The 21,506-nt window shown below is 41.6% G+C and overlaps 1 protein-coding gene and 1 long non-coding RNA gene across 4 annotated transcripts in view; one reads left to right on the top strand and one right to left on the bottom strand.

The window, feature by feature from the left end:
* Positions 1-21,506, top strand: part of LOC130355684 (septin-10-like) — a 120,209-nt gene that overhangs the window by 82,050 nt on the left and 16,653 nt on the right. For all 3 annotated transcript variants that reach the window (XM_056556129.1, XM_056556131.1, XM_056556130.1), the window contains exons 4-8: positions 5,163-5,358; positions 7,762-7,948; positions 10,423-10,584; positions 11,169-11,265; positions 13,944-14,112. In XM_056556129.1, the coding sequence (XP_056412104.1) occupies positions 5,163-5,358; positions 7,762-7,948; positions 10,423-10,584; positions 11,169-11,265; positions 13,944-14,112 (811 nt within the window). The remainder of the gene's footprint in view (positions 1-5,162; positions 5,359-7,761; positions 7,949-10,422; positions 10,585-11,168; positions 11,266-13,943; positions 14,113-21,506) is intronic.
* Positions 1,230-20,651, bottom strand: LOC130355685 (uncharacterized). Its single transcript, XR_008888628.1, has 3 exons — positions 20,244-20,651; positions 3,623-3,718; positions 1,230-1,311 (listed from the first exon to the last, which is right to left on the bottom strand). It is a non-coding gene; the product is annotated as an uncharacterized LOC130355685 (long non-coding RNA).

Here is a 21,506-nt window from a genome sequence, read left to right as displayed (position 1 = left end):
TCCACCCAACTGTGCAAGTACCAACACTGACAAAGTGCACAGCGCAGAAACTATAAAATGTATTCAAATGTACAAGCGCATTTATGTCAGAAACAGAGTCTAGAAAATTAACCAGTAAGTAGAAGGGGTCAGAACCAGAGGGCAGAATCACAACATCAGAATCCAGACAATACCAGAAAACAAGCTAGGTCAGAACAGGAGGTCTCATCTAGTCCAAATCAGAATCCAAAGACAGGGTTCATGGAAAACCGCAGAGGTCACAATCCAGGCACTCATATGGAAGAGAAGATACAAGAACACCGGTGATGACACAAACTCTACTCACAGGTGGTTGTGGCCCGCAGCCACCTGTTTAAATCAGGCACCATCATACAGCATTGAATGCTGACACTGCACCGGATTGTTCTGGCTCTTGGATAGGCTGACATCAGGGCTGTCACCAGAGTAACAGAGCGACACGTCCATCAGCATGTTACAGAAACTGGAATCACCGCAGAATTAGGTTACTATCAGTTTTGTTCATACATTTTCTATGGGATTGAGGTCAGGACTTTCTATTAGTACTCCATTGCTTTCCCTTTGTTGTCCTTAAAGCAGGGTTCTCAAACTGGAGACCCTCCAGATGTTGCAAAATTTCAACTCCCAGCATGCCTAGACAGCAATTTGCTGCAGCTAATGGCTGTCGGGAATGCTGGGAGTTGAAGTTTTACAACATCTGGAGGGCCAACAGTTTGAGACCCCTGCCTTAAAGGGTTTCTCTGATGGAAAACAATTATTTTTTTTTTTCAAATCAGCTGGTACCAGAAAGTTATACAGAGCAGAAGAGGTTTTCTATGGGGATTTGCTCCTACTCCCGACAGTTCCTGACTAAGACAGAGGTGTCACCAGGAGCACTGTGGTCAGACTGAAAAGAACAACTCAACTTCCTATGGAGCATACAGCAGCTGATAAGTACTGGAAGGATTAAGATTTTTGAATAGAAGTAATTTACAAATATGTTTAACTTTCGGGAACCAGTTGATTTGAAAAAAATAAAATAAATAATGTTTTCCACTAGAGTACCCCTTCAGATCCAGTGATCTTTTCTTTCATGTTTCCATGCTGCCCAGACTGCAAAAAGAAAATTAGCAAAGCTTAACTTACCTTCTGCTGCTTTCCTGGTGTGCCGATATTGGTCTCATGTCCTTCCTCATTCTGGGGCCCAGCACATCACATTGCGCTGGGATTATCGCCGGGGGGCAGTAATATCCCACCTTGGCCATTGATACACCGAACGGCAGTGTCATGTAACGGGCTCGGCCTTCTTCCCGGCTGCAAGAGACCAATATCAGGAGAGCAGCAAAAAAATCACTGGATAACCTTCAACTTTTTCTCATGCTGTTTGTACATAACACAACAAATGTTTACAAAGTACATATCCTTCTAAAACTGTAGTTTGTTCATATGGAATCTGTTGAGGGTAGAAATAGAAGTTTAAATTACTTCATCTTAAATGTATGTAAACTTCTTGATTCAACTCTATCTATCTATTCACCTTTTATTCATCTGTCTTATATACTCAATCAAAACAATCATTGGCATTTCTCTGTATCAATTCTGAACAGCATCACAAAGAAATAAGCATCCAAGAGATATGATAGAGAATTTTGTGTGACAATAATAGCCGAGCCCCCTTTCCTGTCAGTAAACAGTGACCCCCGTCCTCCGATGTCCTCGACATATGATAATTTCAACATACCATGGCCTCTCAGAGGCCATCGCATGTTGAAGGCAGCATCAACATACGATGCTTTTGAATGTCTGGGCCATCACATAAACGGCTATCCGGCAGCGCAGACTGCTTCAACTGCCGCCGTATAGCCGTTTAAGGTGCCCCGTGTGGTTTGGTGATGATCACTCACCTGTCCCTGGCACTCCGGACCGTTCTCTTCAAGATCCCCTGCATCGCCGTCGATCTCCTTCGTCGTTATTATGTCGCCGCGCATGCCGCCCCGTCATCCAATAGGAGCGGCGTGCGCAGCGACGTGATGACGGTGATGAAGAGCGATGATCCCAGACAGCAGAGACGGTCCGGAGCGGCGGGGACACCCTGGGGACGCGGCGACAGCGATGGAGGGCGACATCCAGGGTAGCGGTGATGGTCCGGAGCGGGGGGGGGGGCAGGTGAGTATAACTTCCTATACTTTACATTGCACGGATCCCTCAACATACCATGGTTTCAACTAACGATGGTTGATTTGGAACGAATTACCATCGTATGTTTAGGGACCACTGTATAGTAAGAAATAAAGGGATAAGCCCTCCATAGAGTAGTAACGTTTAAAAGCCAGTGGTGGGAAAGATATATTAGTTTGCTGCTCACCCTGAGTAGTTGTGTAGCCTCATACACAACAATGGTAATAGCGTGTAATCGTAGGTCGTCTGCTGTCCTCCGGTAAGTATATGGCAATGGATGAATTGGCTTCAAAGGAACCCGGCTCAACCGCGCTGATCAACAACACAGGTGTATATTTAAAAGAGGATTTATTGACCAGAATGCAACGCGTTTCGCTGCGCATGCGCAGCGAAACGCATTGCATTCTGGTCAATAAATCCTTTATTTTTACCTATAAACCTGTGTTGTCGATTAGCGCCATTGAGCCAGGTTCTTTTGAAGCCAGTATAAGCGTTATATTGACTTTCTGTAGAACCACTGCCACCTTGTAAACAAGGCAAAAGTCACAATCTCCTGTGAAGTGAAAGGCAAATGTTTCTTGGCCAAGTGTCTTTTCACATCAAGATAAAACGAGGACATGAGAAAACATGACACCAAGTCCCATCTTGTTCTTTTTGTGAGTCAAAGCATGAGATCCAGATAGCTAGAGAAAAGTACAGTACTAGAAGTATATGACTGATACACATGAAAGAAAAACAAAAACATCACTGCTACAAAATCTAGTTACCAGCAAATGGGCATTCCATTCCATATGGTAACAGCTATGATGTTCTTGACATTTATGTACATTTTAGCTAATATGTCATGGTTGATCCTGTCGCCTCACTTCATTTGGTTCTCTGATGACGTCATGTTCCCTGTTTTATACAAGCTCTGCTATTTCTGGATATTTGTCATGCATTTTCTGTATTCCTGTTACCATCACCACCTACACATTGTGAGGCTGAGATCTCTATAGATGGGTCACTGTTGTATTATTCACCATTCTCTGCTGTGGATTTTAGAGATTTTTACATAGAGTGTATGAGCAGGAATTGATCTTCTCTATGTGATACACTTCTTTGCCAGTCTGTTGCTCCTGCGTTATGATTTTACTGACATGAACTAATAATCGCTGGAGGTTACACTGGATTTCATCCCATCAGATTTGGCACACATCCTGTAATGATTGCCCAGCCCTTTTTCCTGTAACTTTGTAACAACTGTAATTCATTGTTTTTGGCGAAATACAGTTTGTCTAAGAGAGGTAGGGATTTTTAGAGATCATTAATCTACATTGCATTTTTTTTTTTTGAACATGTGAGGTTTTTCTGCAAGCTTGTTTTGGTGATGGAGTCTTACTTTGTGGCAGGGATTGTAAGATTTTCAGATAAGGAGAATTCCTTTAAATTAGCCCATTAATCTGACCTTAATGGTAGCAATTTCTTCTATAATCCAGCCACATCTGTGAAAATATAAAAAAGTGTTTGGTCTGGTCTCTGCCTGAAGTGTCTTGTAGGATTTCTAAAAATAGAATTGGAAAATTGCATTAATAAAAGCATGTGTTTTAAAAAAAATAGCTGTATTCTTTATTTGATAAAAAAAAACACATGTAAAAAGTCATCTACGAAAATGGGTGTTCATAGGAGCAATTATAGGATCTGCTTCTTAAACAAAAAACTAAAAAAAAAACATAAGAGTATTCTTTAATAATAAGCACAGCCAGGTATGGCCATGGTTTTCACCATGAATAGAGTTTTATTATAGAGTATTATTATAGTCATCTATGAAGTTCAGATAACTATCTAATCCACTTAATCTGATTTGACAAAAAGTACACGGAACGCTCCCTGTGTGGAATCAATGTGAGCTGAGCGGTGAGGGAGTACAAGTAATAAAAACTCGCTCACCTGGTTAGGTTGTGCTGGAAAGGCACAACACTCACAGAGGTATAAACACAATGACACTGCAGCAGCTTCCCACGCCGGCTGGCGGACGTGATAATATGCAGAGAGAGGAGAAAGGGAAGATGGAAGCTGAGATCGCGCTGTCATCAAGTAGGACGAGTCCAGGATATCAAGGTAAGTTACTTTATTTAAAATACACGCAACGCGTTTCAAAACACTCAGGTTTTTCCATCAGGCACCCCTGATGCCTGATGAAAAAACCTGAGTGTTTTGAAACGCGTTGCGTGTATTTAAAGTAAAGTAACTTACCTTGATATACTGGACTCGTCCTACTTGATGACAGCGCGATCTCAGCTTCCATCTTCCCTTTCTCCTCTCTCTGCACTTAATCTGATTTGACCATTTAGGGCTCGTTCGTGTGTGCGTTGGAGCTCCATTCGCATAATCTGTTAAAATAGCGGACATGAGCGTAGAAAAAAAAATACTGCAGATCATTTTTTTTGTCTGCTAAAATCCTGAAAAACAACAGATACCTGGTGGACCCCATTCAAAGTCAATGGGACCCCCTCTGGGCCTTTTGCCATCTGTTGTGAAATAGACTGTTCAGCTCAGTTTTTTCTATTGTTGCCGGACTCTGACCTTGGAGCTCCAATCCAGATGAGCACATAGCCTTACATGTCATAAATACTAAAAGAATAAATTATTTTTGGTATAAATGATCTCATTCCTAGCTTAGAACTAAATCACTTAAAAGCTTCAGTCCCATGGTAGTGTATTTCTGACATTTAGACTGGTTTTGCACAAGCATAACTTGGTCACATGTTCCAGTCCGACCTTTGGTCTAATGACCCAAAATGAAAGCATCATAGATCCCTCTTTTGTTGTCATTTTGGGGCATCAAGCATGCACTTAGGCAAAAATGCATCTGTATTACGCTCATTTGAAACCATCCTAACTTTTGTTGCTAATTTACTTGCTTACTTTATTTGCAATGTACTGGACATATGGCAGACAAGGCGACTAAATAATATGACATATAATTTATCTGTGTTTTATTGTAGGAGAAACTGGAATTGGTAAATCAACATTGATCAACACCTTGTTCAATACCAACTTTGAAGAAAATGAATCCAGCCATCTTGAACCTTCAGTAAAGTTAAAAGCGCAAACTTACGACCTTCTTGAGAGCAATGTGCGCTTGAAGCTGACTATTGTGAATACAGTGGGCTTTGGGGACCAGATAAACAAACAATCCAGGTTTGTTTTACAATACTTTCTTTGTAGTGTCCAGAAAAATTTAAAATATTTAGTCTCTCCTGACCTGTTTGCTTTTAGTAAATCCTTGTATTCCCAATAAATAATAATCCTTGAAAATCCTTTCTTCTTCGCCTTGTGCACCTCTGGGTGTTCACAATCCTCTTGCCAATGGTGTGTGTCTCTAGTTAGTACTGATTGGTCTATGTTATGGTTATATTCACATAAGGCAGATTTGTTCAAGAATTGTGTGTGACTGTCCCATTTATCTTAGGCTAAGTTCACATTGCTGTAGGACTCAGCTATATGGAGCCTCTTTGGCAATTTCATCAAAACGACAATTTAGCAGAGAAAAAAATAGCGCATGTATTATTTTTTTTCTCTGCTAAACTACCAGATACCTGATGAACCCAATTCAAGTCAATGGGATCCATTGGGACCTGTTGGTGACCTGTAGGAGTCAATTGTGCAATTTTGTGAGCTGTTCAGCATAATGAAAAAACAAGAGAAACTGACCCAGAACCGGAAGTGGCACAGCAATGTGAACTTAAAGGGGTACTCCGCCCCTAGACATTTTATCCCCTATCCAAAGGATAGGGGATAAGATGTCAGATCGCTGCGGCCCCGCTGCTGGGGACCCCCGGGATTGCCGCTGCGGCACCCCACTGTCATTACTGCACAGAGCAAGTTCGCTCTGCACGTAATGATGGGCAGTACAGGGGCCGGAGCATCGTTACGTCACGGCTCCGCCCCTCGTGATGTCACGGCCCGCCCCCCTCAATACGAGTCTATTCGAGGGGGTGTGGCGGTCGTCACGCCCCTGCCATAGACTTGTATTAAGGGGGCGGGCCGTGATGTCACAAGGGGCGGAGCCATGACGTCACTGCTCCGTCCCCTGTATCGTCCGTCATTACGCACAGAGCGAACTCGCTCTGTGCAGTAATGATAACGCGGTGCCGCACCGGGGATCCCAGGGTTCCCAGCAGCGGGACTGCGGCGATCTGACATTTTATCCCCAATCCTTTGGATAGGGGATAAGATGTCTAGGGGCAGAGTACCCCTTTAACTTTAGAAGAATCTTTCAGCTCTACATCATGCTCAGAGCTTATGATTCAAGGAGGCAATGCCAAGCTACAGCCTTCTCTTCCCTCCCCCACCCTTTCCTGCCTCAAGTGATTGACATATAGGGCTTATTGCTGGAATCTAAGGCCGCTTTCACACTATAAACTTGTTCTGTTAAAAGACCCGTTATAAAGAGCCATTAGAAAAGCCTTAAAAACGGATGTTAAACGTCCGTTAAAAAATACCACCAGACTCGTTATAGCCCGTCATGAGTAACGGACGTTAGTTGTGACGGAAGAATTAACGGAACATGCACTCATTTTTCTTCTGTCATGAGAAACAGGTAAATTAACGCCCGTTATTTTTTTCATTTTATGTCATCCATTTGCACCTGGTTTTTGATATCCGTTATTCTGAGCATGCTCAGAAGAGGTGACATCAGCAGACTCCTACAGTGCTGAGGGACTACTACTACTCCCATCATGGAACAGCCTTGTTTCCATGATGGGAGAGTAATTCCCCAGCTGCAAGAGTTTGCTGGTGGCTGGAGCTGCTACATTAGTGTTTGTACTACTACCCCCATCATGAAACAGACTCTTTTCCATGATGGGGGTTGTAGTACAGGGGCTGAGGGATTGATCGCACAAGTCTCACATCTGAGACCCCATGCGATCAGAAGTTATTAAGCAGGGGAGCTGGCGGCATGGTGCGGCAACCCTGCCATGTATCGCGTGTTTTTACTTTCATTATTACATCCCTCGCGGGGAGCCCTGAATGGCCGGTACTGAGGAGCCATTCAGGGCTCCCGGCGGGGTTGTTAAAATGAACATTGTAAGTGGCAGCAAGGGCCATATGTATATTAAAATAGCTGTGGGAGGGGCAAGATATATAGTGCTGCAGTCCCCCCCAGGTGCATTTATAATATGCCCCCCGCAGCGCATTAATAAAGATATGACCCCCGCCGGCACATATATATATGTATATATATATATATATATATATATATATATGTGTGTGTGTGTGTGTATATAGCCCCCGCCGGCGCATTTATAATGTGCCCCCGGCAGCATTAATAAAGGTATGACCGCCCACCTGTGCCCCCCCACAGCACTTCTATATACATATGCCACCGCAGGGTTATATGTAAAAAGTATATCTATCAGCAGCCGGTGGCAGCGCTATGTATGAGAAGTATTGTATCAGCATCATCAGGCCAGCCGGCTGCTGATAGATATACTTTTCACTTATAACGCTGTGGTGGCAGATATCAACACCCGTTGGCAGTTTGGATTCTCTGTGGTGACCAATTTTAATATTCTAATATAATATTCTATTCTTTTCCAGCTACATGCCCATTGTCGACTATATTGACACACAGTTTGAAGCCTATTTACAAGAAGAGTTAAAGATAAAAAGATTATTGTATAAATACCATGACACCCGCATTCATGTGTGCCTTTACTTCATTGCTCCCACTGGACATTCCCTTAAATCTCTTGATCTCATAACCATGAAGAAACTAGACAGCAAGGTACTGTGCCTGATGTGTTCTGGGGTCAACAGAAATTTTGATACAACACTTAATATTTTTCGTAAGTTTGAAGCTTGACAATGTGTTAAAGTATTCCATTAAAGTGTACCTGTCGTTAGCAAAAACATTTAATATAATGTAGATAATACCATTATATGTATATTTGTAATATGCATTGGTTAAATTACTGTCCCTGCAGCTATTGCCTGTGTGCCTCTGTGGGGAGACCAAATACAGGAAATGAAGGCAGGACAAGCAGGGATCTGTGTAGGCTCCTGGTTTGTCAATCATCCTGATGTGTGAGCCAGGGGAGTGTCGCAGAGGCTGCTTGTCCTCAGTGCACAGAGCCCTGCTTGTCCTCAGTGTACAGAGCCCTGCTTGTCCTCAGTGCACAGAGCCCTGCTTGTCCTCAGTGCACAGAGCCCTGCTTGTCCTCAGTGCACAGAGCCCTGCTTGTCCTCAGTGTACAGAGCCCTGCTTGTCCTCACTGCACATAGCCCTGCTTGTCATCACTGCACAGAGCCCTGCTTGTCCTCAGTGCACAGAACCCTGCTTGTCCTCAGTGTACAGAGCCCTGCTTGTCCTCAGTGTACAGAGCCCTGCTTGTCCTCAGTGTACAGAGCCCTGCTTGTCCTCAGTGTACAGAGCCCTGCTTGTCCTCAGTGTACAGAGCCCTGCTTGTCCTCAGTGTACAGAGCCCTGCTTGTCCTCAGTGTACAGAGCCCTGCTTGTCCTCAGTGTACAGAGCCCTGCTTGTCCTCAGTGTACAGAGCCCTGCTTGTCCTCAGTGTACAGAGCCCTGCTTGTCCTCAGTGTACAGAGCCCTGCTTGTCCTCAGTGTACAGAGCCCTGCTTGTCCTCAGTGTACAGAGCCCTGCTTGTCCTCAGTGTACAGAGCCCTGCTTGTCCTCAGTGTACAGAGCCCTGCTTGTCTTCAGTGTACAGAGCCCTGCTTGTCCTCAGTGTACAGAGCCCTGCTTGTCTTCAGTGTACAGAGCCCTGCTTGTCTGCCCACACTTCCTGTATTTGGTCTCCTCACAGAGACACACGGGCCTTTTTTAACCAATGGTTATGAAAAATATACATATAACGTTATTTTCTATATTTTATAAAAATGTTTGCTAATGACAGGTACACTTTAACAGGCTTTGCCAACAATCTGTTGGACTTTTTAAATAATTGGCTAAGAGCTGTGATAAAAACAAAAAAAACAAAGACCTGTCGGGATAGAATTTTTCTTTTCAATCGCTTTCTTTTTCATGGATATTTGTAGTGCCAGAGGTTCCAGCCAGTTGCCTTCATTGAAACAAGCGCATGTAAAGAGAAACTGTCAATAGTATAGGCTAACCTGCCTTATTGGGATATAGCGCTCGTGGTGCTAAACTTAATCGTACCTTTGCTATTATATTCAGTACCACCATTTTTCATAAATCTTCGTTACTATAGATATACAAATAAGCACCCCACATTCTTTAACAATGCCTCTTAATATTCATATTCTTTCCCGGAGTAATGTAGCACAAGCAAGCACGGAAATCTCTCGCATGCACAGTAACAATCCTGGGGTGCCATGCTGAAGATATTGTTCAAGTTGCAAAACTTCTGTACTTGCTTGTTCAGAGAAGAATATGAATATTAAGAGACGTTGTTACAGAAGTATTTTTTTTCTAATTTTCCATTTTACTATTAGAACACTATGTTATAAAATAATCCTGAAATGTTGCAGCTTTTAGTCTGACCACTAAGACTGATAATAATCAGAGACTTCATGTTCAGTACACTTTCAGGCAGTGTCCTCCTTATCATCACAGACAGGAGTACAGCTTATACATACCACAGGATCTACCATTAACAATAAGTCATGTTCTGAGCTCAGCCTTCCTCATATGGCTGCTCCCCATAATAATATTCTAAAAATGTAATAATATAATAAGATAATATTTAAAAAAAAATCAGTATCTGGCTCTTATAAATAAAAAATATCTAGATGGTAAAGGGGAAATTTGGAATGAGAAAAGCAGACAGTGTTTACTTTTTGCTGCATTATCTAATAAACTAGGGAATGTCCCCATTTAGTTTGTAAATAGCACATGTGGCTTTTACTGTCGGATGAGATATCATTGCCTCCTTTTCATGGCTCAAAGACCTCTGAAGTTAACAGTAGCTTGTAAATCTGAACTCACAGCATTATTTACCTGAATATTGGGTTGTAGCTTCCAGTGCTCATAAAGAGTAACTACAGAATGCCTTCATACCTTAACTGCATATCTACGTCATATGAAAATTCTTGGCTAAAAAATAGCAGGTTGTAGAATTAGGTGATCGCTCACTTGTAAGTCAGGGCAGAGAGAACATGGATTTGTCTTGGATAGTATAAAGTAATGTTAGTTTTAGAGTTGCATTCTTTACACAGTTTCCTTCCAGGTGTGTACATGAGTTGTCTTTTATCTTATGTGGAATGTGCTCTTTCTCAGGTGAACATCATACCTGTCATTGCTAAAGCAGATGTGATCTCAAAGTCTGAATTACAAAAGTTCAAGACAAAGCTGATGAGTGAGTTGGTGAGCAACGGGGTGCAGATTTACCAGTTTCCAACAGATGATGAAACCATCAGCAAGCTGAATTCTTTAATGAATGTAAGACTTCAGTAATGTCACTTTACAAGACATTTGTTTTCCTTTCTAGTCTCTACCTACTATACAGTTTCTGTAAAACTAGATACCCATGCATTGTAATGCTTAATGGCTCAGAAAAACCAAGTAAGGTGAAGGTTTTTGGCTTTCGTTCTGGTATTAAATATAGAATAAACATTGTATGTCTGGCTATACTTATTAGATTCCTGTTAGCTGAATGGTCAATTGTAAGAAAGCTATTTCTCTCAACCACCCCATGAACCTTCCAATGGAGAATAAAGCCATTCTGTATGGAGAAACAAGGAATAAGTTGCTACCAGACACCTCCCTGGAGAACAAAAGGATCAGACATCAGGAATTCAACTGCCCAATCCTTCTCTCTTCATACATCTGCTGTTGGGAGAGTCAGTCGTCCCCGATGAACATTAGATGGCTGTTTACACAAAAATTGTCAGGTTCAGCTGACATTTATCTCAAATCTGATCTGTATTTCTAGCTTTAGATGCAAAGGGGAATAGGTGTATGAAAACTTTAGACTACTTTAATGTATGTTAAATTTCAATTTTTTTTCTTTTTGCTTACTTCAGACACAGCTTCCTTTTGCAGTGGTAGGGAGTATGGAGGAAGTTAAAATTGGAAACAAAATGGTCAAGGCTCGGCAGTATCCATGGGGTATTGTGCAAGGTAAATAAACTCACCTGGACTGGACTTCACCTATAGCAGTTGCCTCCTGATTTCTAGCTGTGTCTCCCAGTACTCGGATGCTCCCTGGACTTACAGTAGGGAAGAATAGACTGACCAAGAGGCAGGGTAACAGTCCTGGTCCAGGCAACTCACCTCACCTGCGTGACTGGACCAGGAGTTGACGGATTGGATAATGATGCAAGCTAAAGATAATGATGACATTCAGGAATGACAAAGGTGTTGACAGACATACAATGACTGGCCCTAATAAAGTCTCCCTTATCTTTCCTTAAACTGTAAGCTAACACCAGACACCACTAAGCTTCACTGTCACTGCTTCTGTATTACCCTATGATTGTCCTAAACAATCCCTAGCAGAAACAACAAGCTGGTTCATGTAGTATACATTATAATACACAAGCCAGGGATCCTATCAAAAGAGGCTAACTAATGGAACTCCACCCACAATCTAGGCCCTCTGGATCAGACTGAGACAGTTGCATAGCAAGTGCCTCAAACAGATCAGTAGACAGTAGAAGAGAGAATAGCAGGAAAATTCCTGCTATTCATACCAGCAACCTTTCAAACAATGGGACATAGAGACATGCTGGTATCGTGATTGTACGGAACGATGCAGCTGTCAAAAGACAGCCACTTATTTCTGATGCATAGGCATCAACTCTGGCATCAACTCTGTACTCTTCACTTCATACGCCAATAATTCCAGTGTAGAAGATACAGTTGATCTGTCAATTAAGTTAATCTATGGGACTGAAAACAATATGATCTCAACATATATACAGCCACAGAAATCAACTTGTATACGGTTTGGCAGAATACGGTAGCTATATTGTACATTGTATGATAGTAAAATACTTAGCATTGAACTCTGAGTCTACTCTTCTAGTGAACTGACTCTTCCATTGAATCCATACAGCTGGAGAACTAGATTTGGTTTGGAAAGTTAAAGCTGGAGAACTAGTTTTGGTTTGGAAAGTTAAAGCTGGTTATTATCTTCTGTAATTAAATGAGCACCACACACTAATGATTTTCCATACAATACTACGTCCTTGGAGGGTTACGTAAGGTAAACAGGCTAACAGTCTTCTGAATGTTACCTTCTTTGATGTCATATTTGACATATAAATGATGCTTTCTACTTTTAAAATAGTATAAATATTAAAGGGGTACTCCGGTGCTAAGACATCTTATCCCCTATCCAAAGGATAGGGTATAATATGCCTGATCGCGGGGGTCCCGCCGCTGGGTACCCCCGTGATCTTCCACGCCGCACCCCGTTAGAATCAGCCCCCGGAGCGTGCTTGCTCCGGGTCTGATTACTGACGATCACGGGGACGGAGCATAGTGACGTCACGGCTCCGCCCCCGTGTGACGTCACGCTCCGCCCCCTCAATGCAAGCCTATGGGAGGGGGCATGACAGATGTCTCGCCCCCTCCATAGGCTTACATTGAGGGGGCGGAGCGTGACGTCACACGGGGGCGTGGAAGATCACGGGGAACCCCAGCGGCGGGACCCCCGCGATCAGGCATATTATACCCTATCCTTTGTATAGGGGATAAGATGTTTTAGTCCCGGAGTACCCCTTTAACTTATGTGGTCATTGTCTGCAATAACAACATTTTCCTGCACTTTTCCACAGGCAGCTTTTACAGAAACACAAACTCAACATAAAAAGACCTATGTCGAAAGTGTTTTTTTATTATAAGGAATACAAAGCAGGAATAAAAAAAAATTAACAGACTGTTCATTCATTATGAAATATTCTGGATTATAAGACAGCATCAAAACATATGTGTACTAAATTCATAAAAATAACTAAATACATAAACATATAATAATAATAAAGTTGGCATTGCACTTTTTGTGCTAAATATATAACTCCCAATCTCACACACAGCATAAGTGCCAAGTGTTCACTAGGCAGGGAAGTGTTCTGGCTTCTCGACTGTAAACCTTTCAAACCAGCCTTCTCTGCTCTTGACTGACCCTGTTGGTCTCCTTTATGTTAACATGCTACCATAACTGAAGAGCAGAGAGATATGGAGGGCTGACAGCTGAGAAAACAGGGCACTTCTCTGCCTGGCGAACACTTGGCCCCTCATTAGCTAAAGCACATGTTTTATTAAAGCGTTATTTTATTAGTTATGCTAGGAGTATGACCAGCAACAAGGTTAAACATGTTTTTTTATGATAGAATCCCTCTGTGAAAACCTTACATAAATAGTTAAAAAGTAATAAGTATAGTTAATACCGTAGTTTGTAAGCTTGAAAAACAGCAAATGTTTAACCTATAACCTGACTGTGTTGATCCAGAGGAAGGGAAAAAAAACATTTTAAGGCCGATACCAAATGCCCCATACCTGGGAGAAAAATTATTTCTAGACTCCAAATATGGCAGTCAGAATAAATCTCTGGATCAATGTTCTTTCCCCATAAATCTAGTATCAGTAACCTGTTATTTACATTTTTTCTAGAAAACATTGAATTTGTTTATTGAGTCAACTATCGCAACGTCCTGTGGCAGAGTTCCATAGTCTTACTGCTCTTACAGTAAAGAATCCTCATCTGTGATGATGGTGAAACCTTCTTTCCTCTAGATGTAGAGGACTCCCCAAATCATTTTACTAATCCTTTTTGTCTGCCATTTTCTTACTAGTGGAAAACGAGAACCATTGCGATTTTGTAAAATTGCGTGAAATGTTGATTTGCACTAACATGGAGGACTTGAGGGAACAGACTCACAACAAGCATTACGAACTATACCGTCGCTGCAAGTTGGAGGAAATGGGATTTCAGGATATGGGTCCTGGAGATAAGCCAGTAAGGTAGGCATTTCACATAAAAAAATGTTATACAGTGTTGTTAATATTAGTAAATGCGTATTTTATGTGTATCTTAACAATAGGAGATGTAAAACCAATGTTCATCTTATTCTAATAAGTCGTTTAAAATAACTAAAGGAAAAGACTAGGGAATGAAGATTATGGGGGAGATTTATCAAAACCTGTGCAGAGGAAGAGTGGTGTAGTTGCCCATAGCAACCAATCAGATTGCTTCTTTCATTTTCCACAGGCCTCTAAAGAGGCCTGTGGAAAATGAAAGAAGCAATCTGATTGGTTGCTATGGGCAACTACACCACTCTTCCTCTGCACAGGTTTTGATAAATCTCCCCTCTTTTTTAATAGTATACTGGTGTTCAGTGCTAAAAAAAATTCCACTTGGCAGATTTCCTACAATAATTATAGCGATTTGGCGAAGATATTTTACTATGTATGACCCCAGACAACTCCCATGCCTTGTAACACTTTCTTTCAGCTTGTGAGGGTCATGATTGTGCTTGTTGGAAATAAATGAACTCAATGACTAATGACATTCCCCTAGTTGTCTGTGCGGTTATGTTCAGTGTCTGGATGGCTTTTGTGGAGCCCGAGGGGCTAACCAGCCTGGTAATATCCAATATGCAAAGTGTGTACAGTGTCTGACCCCTTATTGAGCAGACATATTGACATGCCCATGGTTGGCTTTGTGCTTTCCTATCATCTTATTATCTGAATTACATTGTTAAAGGTGAACGGTGAAAAGTTTTTTTCTTTTAAATCAACTGGTGGCAGAAAGTTAAACATATTTGTGAATTACTTCTATTAAAAAATCTTAATCCTTCCTGTACTTATTAGCTGCTGTATATTACAGAGGAAATTCTTTTCTTTTTGGAATGCTCTCTGATGACATCACGAGCACCGTTCTCTCTGCTGACGTTATTATAATAATAATAATAACGCTTTATTTATTGTTGTCCTTAGGGGGATTTTAACCCAAGTCCCCAGCACTGCAAGGCAGCAGTGCTAACCACTGAGCAACCATGCTGCCCTTAGTATGCATCTGCTATGCATGGTTGCTAAAATGGACAGAGATGTCAGCAGAGAGCACTGTGCTCGTGATGTCATCAGCGTTCCAAAAAGAAAGGAATTTCCTCTGTAGCATTGAGCAGCTAATAAGTACTGGAAGGATTAAGATTTTTTAATAGAAGTAATTTACAAATATGTTTAACTTTCTGCCACCAGTTGATTTAAAAGAAAAAAGGTTTTCACCGGAGTACCCCTTTAAAGAGCACTTCTGGTTTGGTTGTATTTTACATAAAATAATGCACCAGAAGGAATGTCCTGGGTGACCCAACAATAAAGCTTGACAGTTGTGGAATCTGCAAATATTGCATATAATGGGAAACACTGCCGCTCTCAACCCAACACCACCCTGTAAGAATCGCAGCATAAATAAGACTCTAGCACAATTCCCAGTCCCTGCTATCAGACGTGATGTAATATCTTATCATCCTACCATCACTGCTTTGGAAAGGAATCCCCTCCAGCCCGGAGATCCTCTTTAACGTGAAGTCCTTTATACAGAATACATCTTTCTCATATTGACTGCTATAATTTGTAGATTCATCTATTTTAGGAGTATCATACCATGTCATGGAAATGTTGAAGAATAGCTTGTCATGAAGCCCACGTCTATATCTTTGCTGTGTTAGTGTTTCCTATTGCAGCAATATTTCGAGCCCCCACCCTGCACCTGTTGCTTGCACAGCTGTTTCTCACCATATTCAGTTGAATAAGCCCTGCCAGGAATGCTGGTGCGGGGCTGAAGCAAACTGCTGATGTCTGACTAAAGAATGGCACAAATGCAAACAAATTATAGACTCAATTACTCTGTTGCTTAAGTCAATGAGGCAAAAAGGAGAAACAGATATAAGAAATATAAAAAATTGGCAGTGTGTGATGATACCCTTAAAGGGGTACTCCTGTGGAAACCTATTTTTTTTTTTTTTTTTAATCAACTGGTGCCAGAAAGTTAAACAGATTTGTAAATCACTTCTATTAAAAAAAATCTTAATCTTTCCAGTACTTTTTAGGGGCTGTATACTACAGAGAAATACAAAAAAGAAATGCATTTCCTGTGATGTCATGACCACAGTGCTCTCTGCTGACCTCTGCTGTCCATTTTTAGGAACTGTCCAGAACAGGAAAAAATCCCCATAGCAAACATATGCTGCTCTGGACAGTTCCAAAAATGGACGTCAGCAGAGAGCACTGTGGTCAGGACATCAGAGGAAATGCATTTCTTTTTTGTATTTCTCTTTAGGATACAGCCCCTAAAAAGTACTGGAAGGATTAAGATTTTTTAATAGAAGTGATTTACAAATCTGTTTAACTTTCTGGCACCAGTTGATTTAAAAAAAAAAAAACAAAAAAAAAAAGTTTTCCACGGGAGTACCCCTTTAACCCCTTAAGGACGCAGGACGTAAATGTACGTCCTGGTGAGGTGGTACTTAACGCACCAGGACGTACATTTACGTCCTAAGCATAACCGCGGGCATCGGAGCGATGCCCGTGTCATGCGCGGCTGATCCCGGCTGCTGATCGCAGCCAGGGACCCGCCGGCAATGGCCGACGCCCGCGATCTCGCGGGCGTCCGCCATTAACCCCTCAGGTGCCGGGATCAATACAGATCCCGGCATCTGCGGCAGTTCGCGATTAAAATGAACGATCGGATCGCCCGCAGCGCTGCTGCGGGGATCCGATCATTCATAACGCCGCACGGAGGTCCCCTCACCTTCCTCCGTCCGGCTCCCGGCGTCTCCTGCTCTGGTCTGTGATCGAGCAGACCAGAGCAGGAGATGACAGATAATACTGATCTGTTCTATGTCCTATACATAGAACAGATCAGTATTAGCAATCATGGTATTGCTATGAATAGTCCCCTATGGGGACTATTCAAGTGTAAAAAAAAATGTAAAAAAATGTAAAAGTAAAAGTAAAAAAAAAGTGAAAAATCCCCTCCCCCAATAAAAAAGTAAAACGTCCGTTTTTTCCTATTTTACCCCCAAAAAGCGTAAAAAACATTTTTTATAGACATATTTGGTATCGCCGCGTGCGTAAATGTCCGAACTATTAAAATAAAATGTTAATGATCCCGTACGGTGAACGGCGTGAACGAAAAAAATTTTTAAAAGTCCCAAATTCCTACTTTTTTAATACATTTTATTTAAAAAAAAATTATAAAAAATTTATTAAAAGTTTTTTATATGCAAATGTGGTATCAAAAAAAAGTACAGATCATGGCGCAAAAAATGAGCCCCTATACCGCCGCTTATACGGAAAAATAAAAAAGTTATAGGTCATCAAAATAAAGGGATTATAAACGTACTAATTTGGTTAAAAAGTTTGTGATTTTTTTTAAGCGCAACAATAATATAAAAGTATATAATAATGGGTATCATTTTAATCTTATTGACCCTCAGAATAAAGAACACACGTCATTTTTACCATAAATTGTACGGCGTGAAAACGAAACCTTCCAAAATTAGCAAAATTGCGTTTTTCGTTTTAATTTCCCCACAAAAATAGTCTTTTTTGGTTGCGCCATACATTTTATGATATAATGAGTGATGTCATTACAAAGGACAACTGGTCGCGCAAAAAACAAGCCCTCATACTAGTCTGTGCATGAAAATATAAAAGAGTTATGATTTTTAGAAGGCGAGGAGGAAAAAATGAAAACGTAAAAATTTAATTGTCTGAGTCCTTAAGGCCAAAATGGGCTGAGTCCTTAAGGGGTTAAAGGGGTACTACAGTGGAAAACTATTTTTGTTTTTAAATCAATTGGTGCCAGAAAGTTAAACAGATTTTTTAAATTACTTCTATTTAAAAAAAAAAATCCTTCCAGTACTTATCAGCTGCTGTATACTACAGAGGAAGTTGTTTTCTTTCTTAATTTATTTTCTGTCTGACCACAGTTCTCTCTGCTGACACCTCTTTCCATGTCAGGAACTGTCCAGAGCAGGATAGGTTTGCTATGGGGATTTTCTCTTGCTCTGGACAGTTCCTGAAATGCACAGAGGTGTCAGCAGAGAACACTGTGGTCAGACAGAAAATAAATTCAAAAAGAAAAGAACTTCCTCTGTGGTATACAGCAGCTGATAAGTACAGGAAGGATTAAGAATAGAAGTAATTAAAAAATATATGGTACAAAAGGGGTGAATGTGCACTCGCCGCTCAATACAGGTCACTGAGTTCCGAGGTCCGGGACACGGGAAGCTGGGTCTCAGCATCAACGCATCTAGGTAGCGCTCAGAGGCAACCTCTGGTTGCCTCTGAGCGCTACCTAGATGCATCCACGCTGAGACCCAGCTTCCCGTGACCCAGATCCCGGAATGCAGTGACCTGTATTGAGCGGTGAGTGCACATAAACCCCTTTTGTACCATATTTATTGATACTTCATCTTCAGTATATGCACCCCGCCGAGGTTGAACTGCACATTCCATACAGGTGAAGTTGCCGCCCAGTGTGCCCTCCCATTTCTGCCTTGTATACCAGTTAATTTACAAATATGTTTAAGTTTCTGGCACCAGTTGATTTAAAAAAAAAAAATTTTTACACTGTAGTACCCCTTTTAACCCCTTTAAACAGCCTTGGCACATGACTGGGGAATGTAACCAGTATTTCACTTAAGTTGATAACTATGTAGCCAATCAGCAATGGGCTCTGCAGCGATCTTTGTGATGGAAAAAGTGGATTGCTGGCTCATCTTTAGATTCAGAGAGAGGACTTTACAGCTCTATTGCAAAATTTGTTTCAGTAAACACTTCTATTCTCTAAAAACTACCAAAGATGGAGGATATTTTCCTATTTCTCTCTTTTTTTTTTTTTAATGTATGAACAAATTGACAATGTCAGACTTTGTGGCAAGGCCTCCTATTGACAATGAAGATGGTCATACTCACTTGTCAATTTATTCATACATTTCTTTTCAGGCTCTCAGTTTTTTGCCCATAGTGGGGGAGGGGGGGTCTCAAGTTAACTCCTATTCACAATTTCTAGGCTATGTTCTGAAGCATGTGCTACCTAGTATTGATTTTTTACAATTCCCACGCTTAGGACTTATTTCTCCAGTGTCTTTTGGTTGGGTGATGGTCAGAATGTTATGGTCAGAATTCTTGTGATCATTGGGATACTATGAGAATAGGTCACAATTAAAGAAAACTCCTTTAGTATGGCTACCTATGGCTGCAATTTCCTGCCTCTGTCACTGGCCAGGTGTGTGCCTCTCCACTTACCTTTGTAGCAGCTCTGCCGTCAACATTAAGATGTTTTCCATTGTCTGTACTTGCTTTGTAGCTCCATGTCATTTCCTACAGAAGCCTTAAGTATCCTCCATAGCGTGTTCCCATCCGTCTCTCCCTGTATTTTCCCTGGCATCTCTTCTGATGATCAGTAATGCTGAACCATGTCACTGAAGCATTACAGATCATCACGGGGTCATAAAGTGTTTTCTAGCATAATAAACTGTGTCTCCTATTTTATCTACAAGCCCAGAAGCTTCTAAGACAGTGGTTTGATTTATGACATCATGGAGCCTGCTAAGAAAGCAAGACCCAGTCTAAGAAACACATCATCCAGATCACCCTGAGAACATTGCTTATTGTTCCTGTTCTGGGAGAGACCATAAATCCTTCTGCAGTCAGATGCGGCCCATAAACTTGTCCGTCATGTTATCACTGGGTAAACTGGTAGAATCTATCTTTCTCATCTCATGCCCCATGCCTTGTCTGCATGGTACAAATCACCATAATCTACACCACAAGTATCTAAAAGACACCTTTAATCTTTACTAGTACAGTATACTATAAAACAAACATTTTCTCAGAAGCTCGCTAAGAATTAGGTTGAGTTCACACAGCGCGTATTATTATTAACGTGTAGAAACAATGCTGCAGCACTCAAACGTGAATGGTGGAAATAGATGAAGTTTATTCCATCCAAAAAGGTGCAACGTTTCAGTCGCCAATTGCGGCCATTTTCAAGCATCATTATTATTAACGTGGAGATTATCCAGGAAAATGCGGTAGCTCAGAAAATGTTATGTTGTGTGTACTCAGCCTTATCATCCACTTACCATCATAGATGTGCTGTTCATGCCAATGTCCCTGTAAACATCCTTTGTGGTCTTGTACCTCACATTGTCACCTGGTAATCTCTGATGTCATCAGCCTTTTACTATCAGAGCATTTTCAGTCCAAAATTAGCTTCCTGGTCTCTATGTACTGTTACATGCCTGATCCTTTCTTATACCGGCACATAAAGAGTTGTCAGTGGCAATGACTTGTCTCCCTTTTCCCATCAAAATAAAGATGCATTCTCGACTGGGGAGAGAACAACATCTGTCTTATGGTCAGCTTAAATGTACAGTCATGGATGCCATACTTAAAGGGGTACTCTCCAAAGGATAGGGGATAAGATGTCTGATCGTGGGGGGTCCTGCCGCTGGGGACCCCTTTGATCTTCCTGCTTCACCTGGTGCTCGTTTAGAGCGTCAGGTGCAGCGCCGGAGGCTAGTGGTCTCTGTCACACTTGCATGGAGGGGGCGTGGCTGTGACATCACAAGCAGGGTGTGACCGTGATGTCACAAGCCTCCTCCCCGCATCGCCAGTAATGCAGCACGGAGCGAAGTTCGCTCCGTGCACCGGATGTCTGGGGTGACGCAGCTGAGATTGCGGGGGTCCCCAGCAGCGGGTCCCCCGTGATCCGACATCTTATCCCCTATCCTTTGAATAGGAGATAAGATGTCTAGGGGCAGAGTACCCCTTTAAGTGCATTATGAGGGCATATTCATCTATCAACCTGCTCTCTGGGAGTCACTTTTGTCTATAGGGACCTCACTGATGTTAACAGGTGGAAGCATTGTGCAGTCCTTAGAACTGTTTTAACTCTTAGATTTCTGTACATTACATTCTTCTCACTAGTGGTGGATGGATCTTAAACAAACAGTGTATATTCTACAAACTCCTATCTTTTGTCTTGCCTAATAATATAGCTATTGATATTATTATTTCTTGTATTATATTGCCTGACCCAGTTACATGAACTGAACAGGTTGGGGAGTGCCTTTACAGTGCCTAGCACACAGTGAACAGAATGCCATCTGTAGGTGCCCTCATTGTTTTTTGTTTCAAAAGGACTTAAACACTGTCCACATTGTAGTATAGTGTGATTTGAGCTTATGGTGTTATGGAGCCTCTATCACATAGTCTATCACATTTTCTGTTACAATATATTCAATATAAGGGAATCCTCCTGACATATACCACCTACAGTGAAATGGGAACAGAACCTTATTTTAATACATTAGTTTCAAAACTCATTCTGAGGCTTTTGTCAT

This window comes from Hyla sarda, chromosome 2 (genome assembly GCF_029499605.1).
Source record: "Hyla sarda isolate aHylSar1 chromosome 2, aHylSar1.hap1, whole genome shotgun sequence".
Lineage (NCBI taxonomy): Eukaryota > Metazoa > Chordata > Amphibia > Anura > Hylidae > Hyla > Hyla sarda.
Note: the sequence above shows the minus strand (reverse complement) of the source record. Positions and strands in the feature narration are given on the sequence as shown.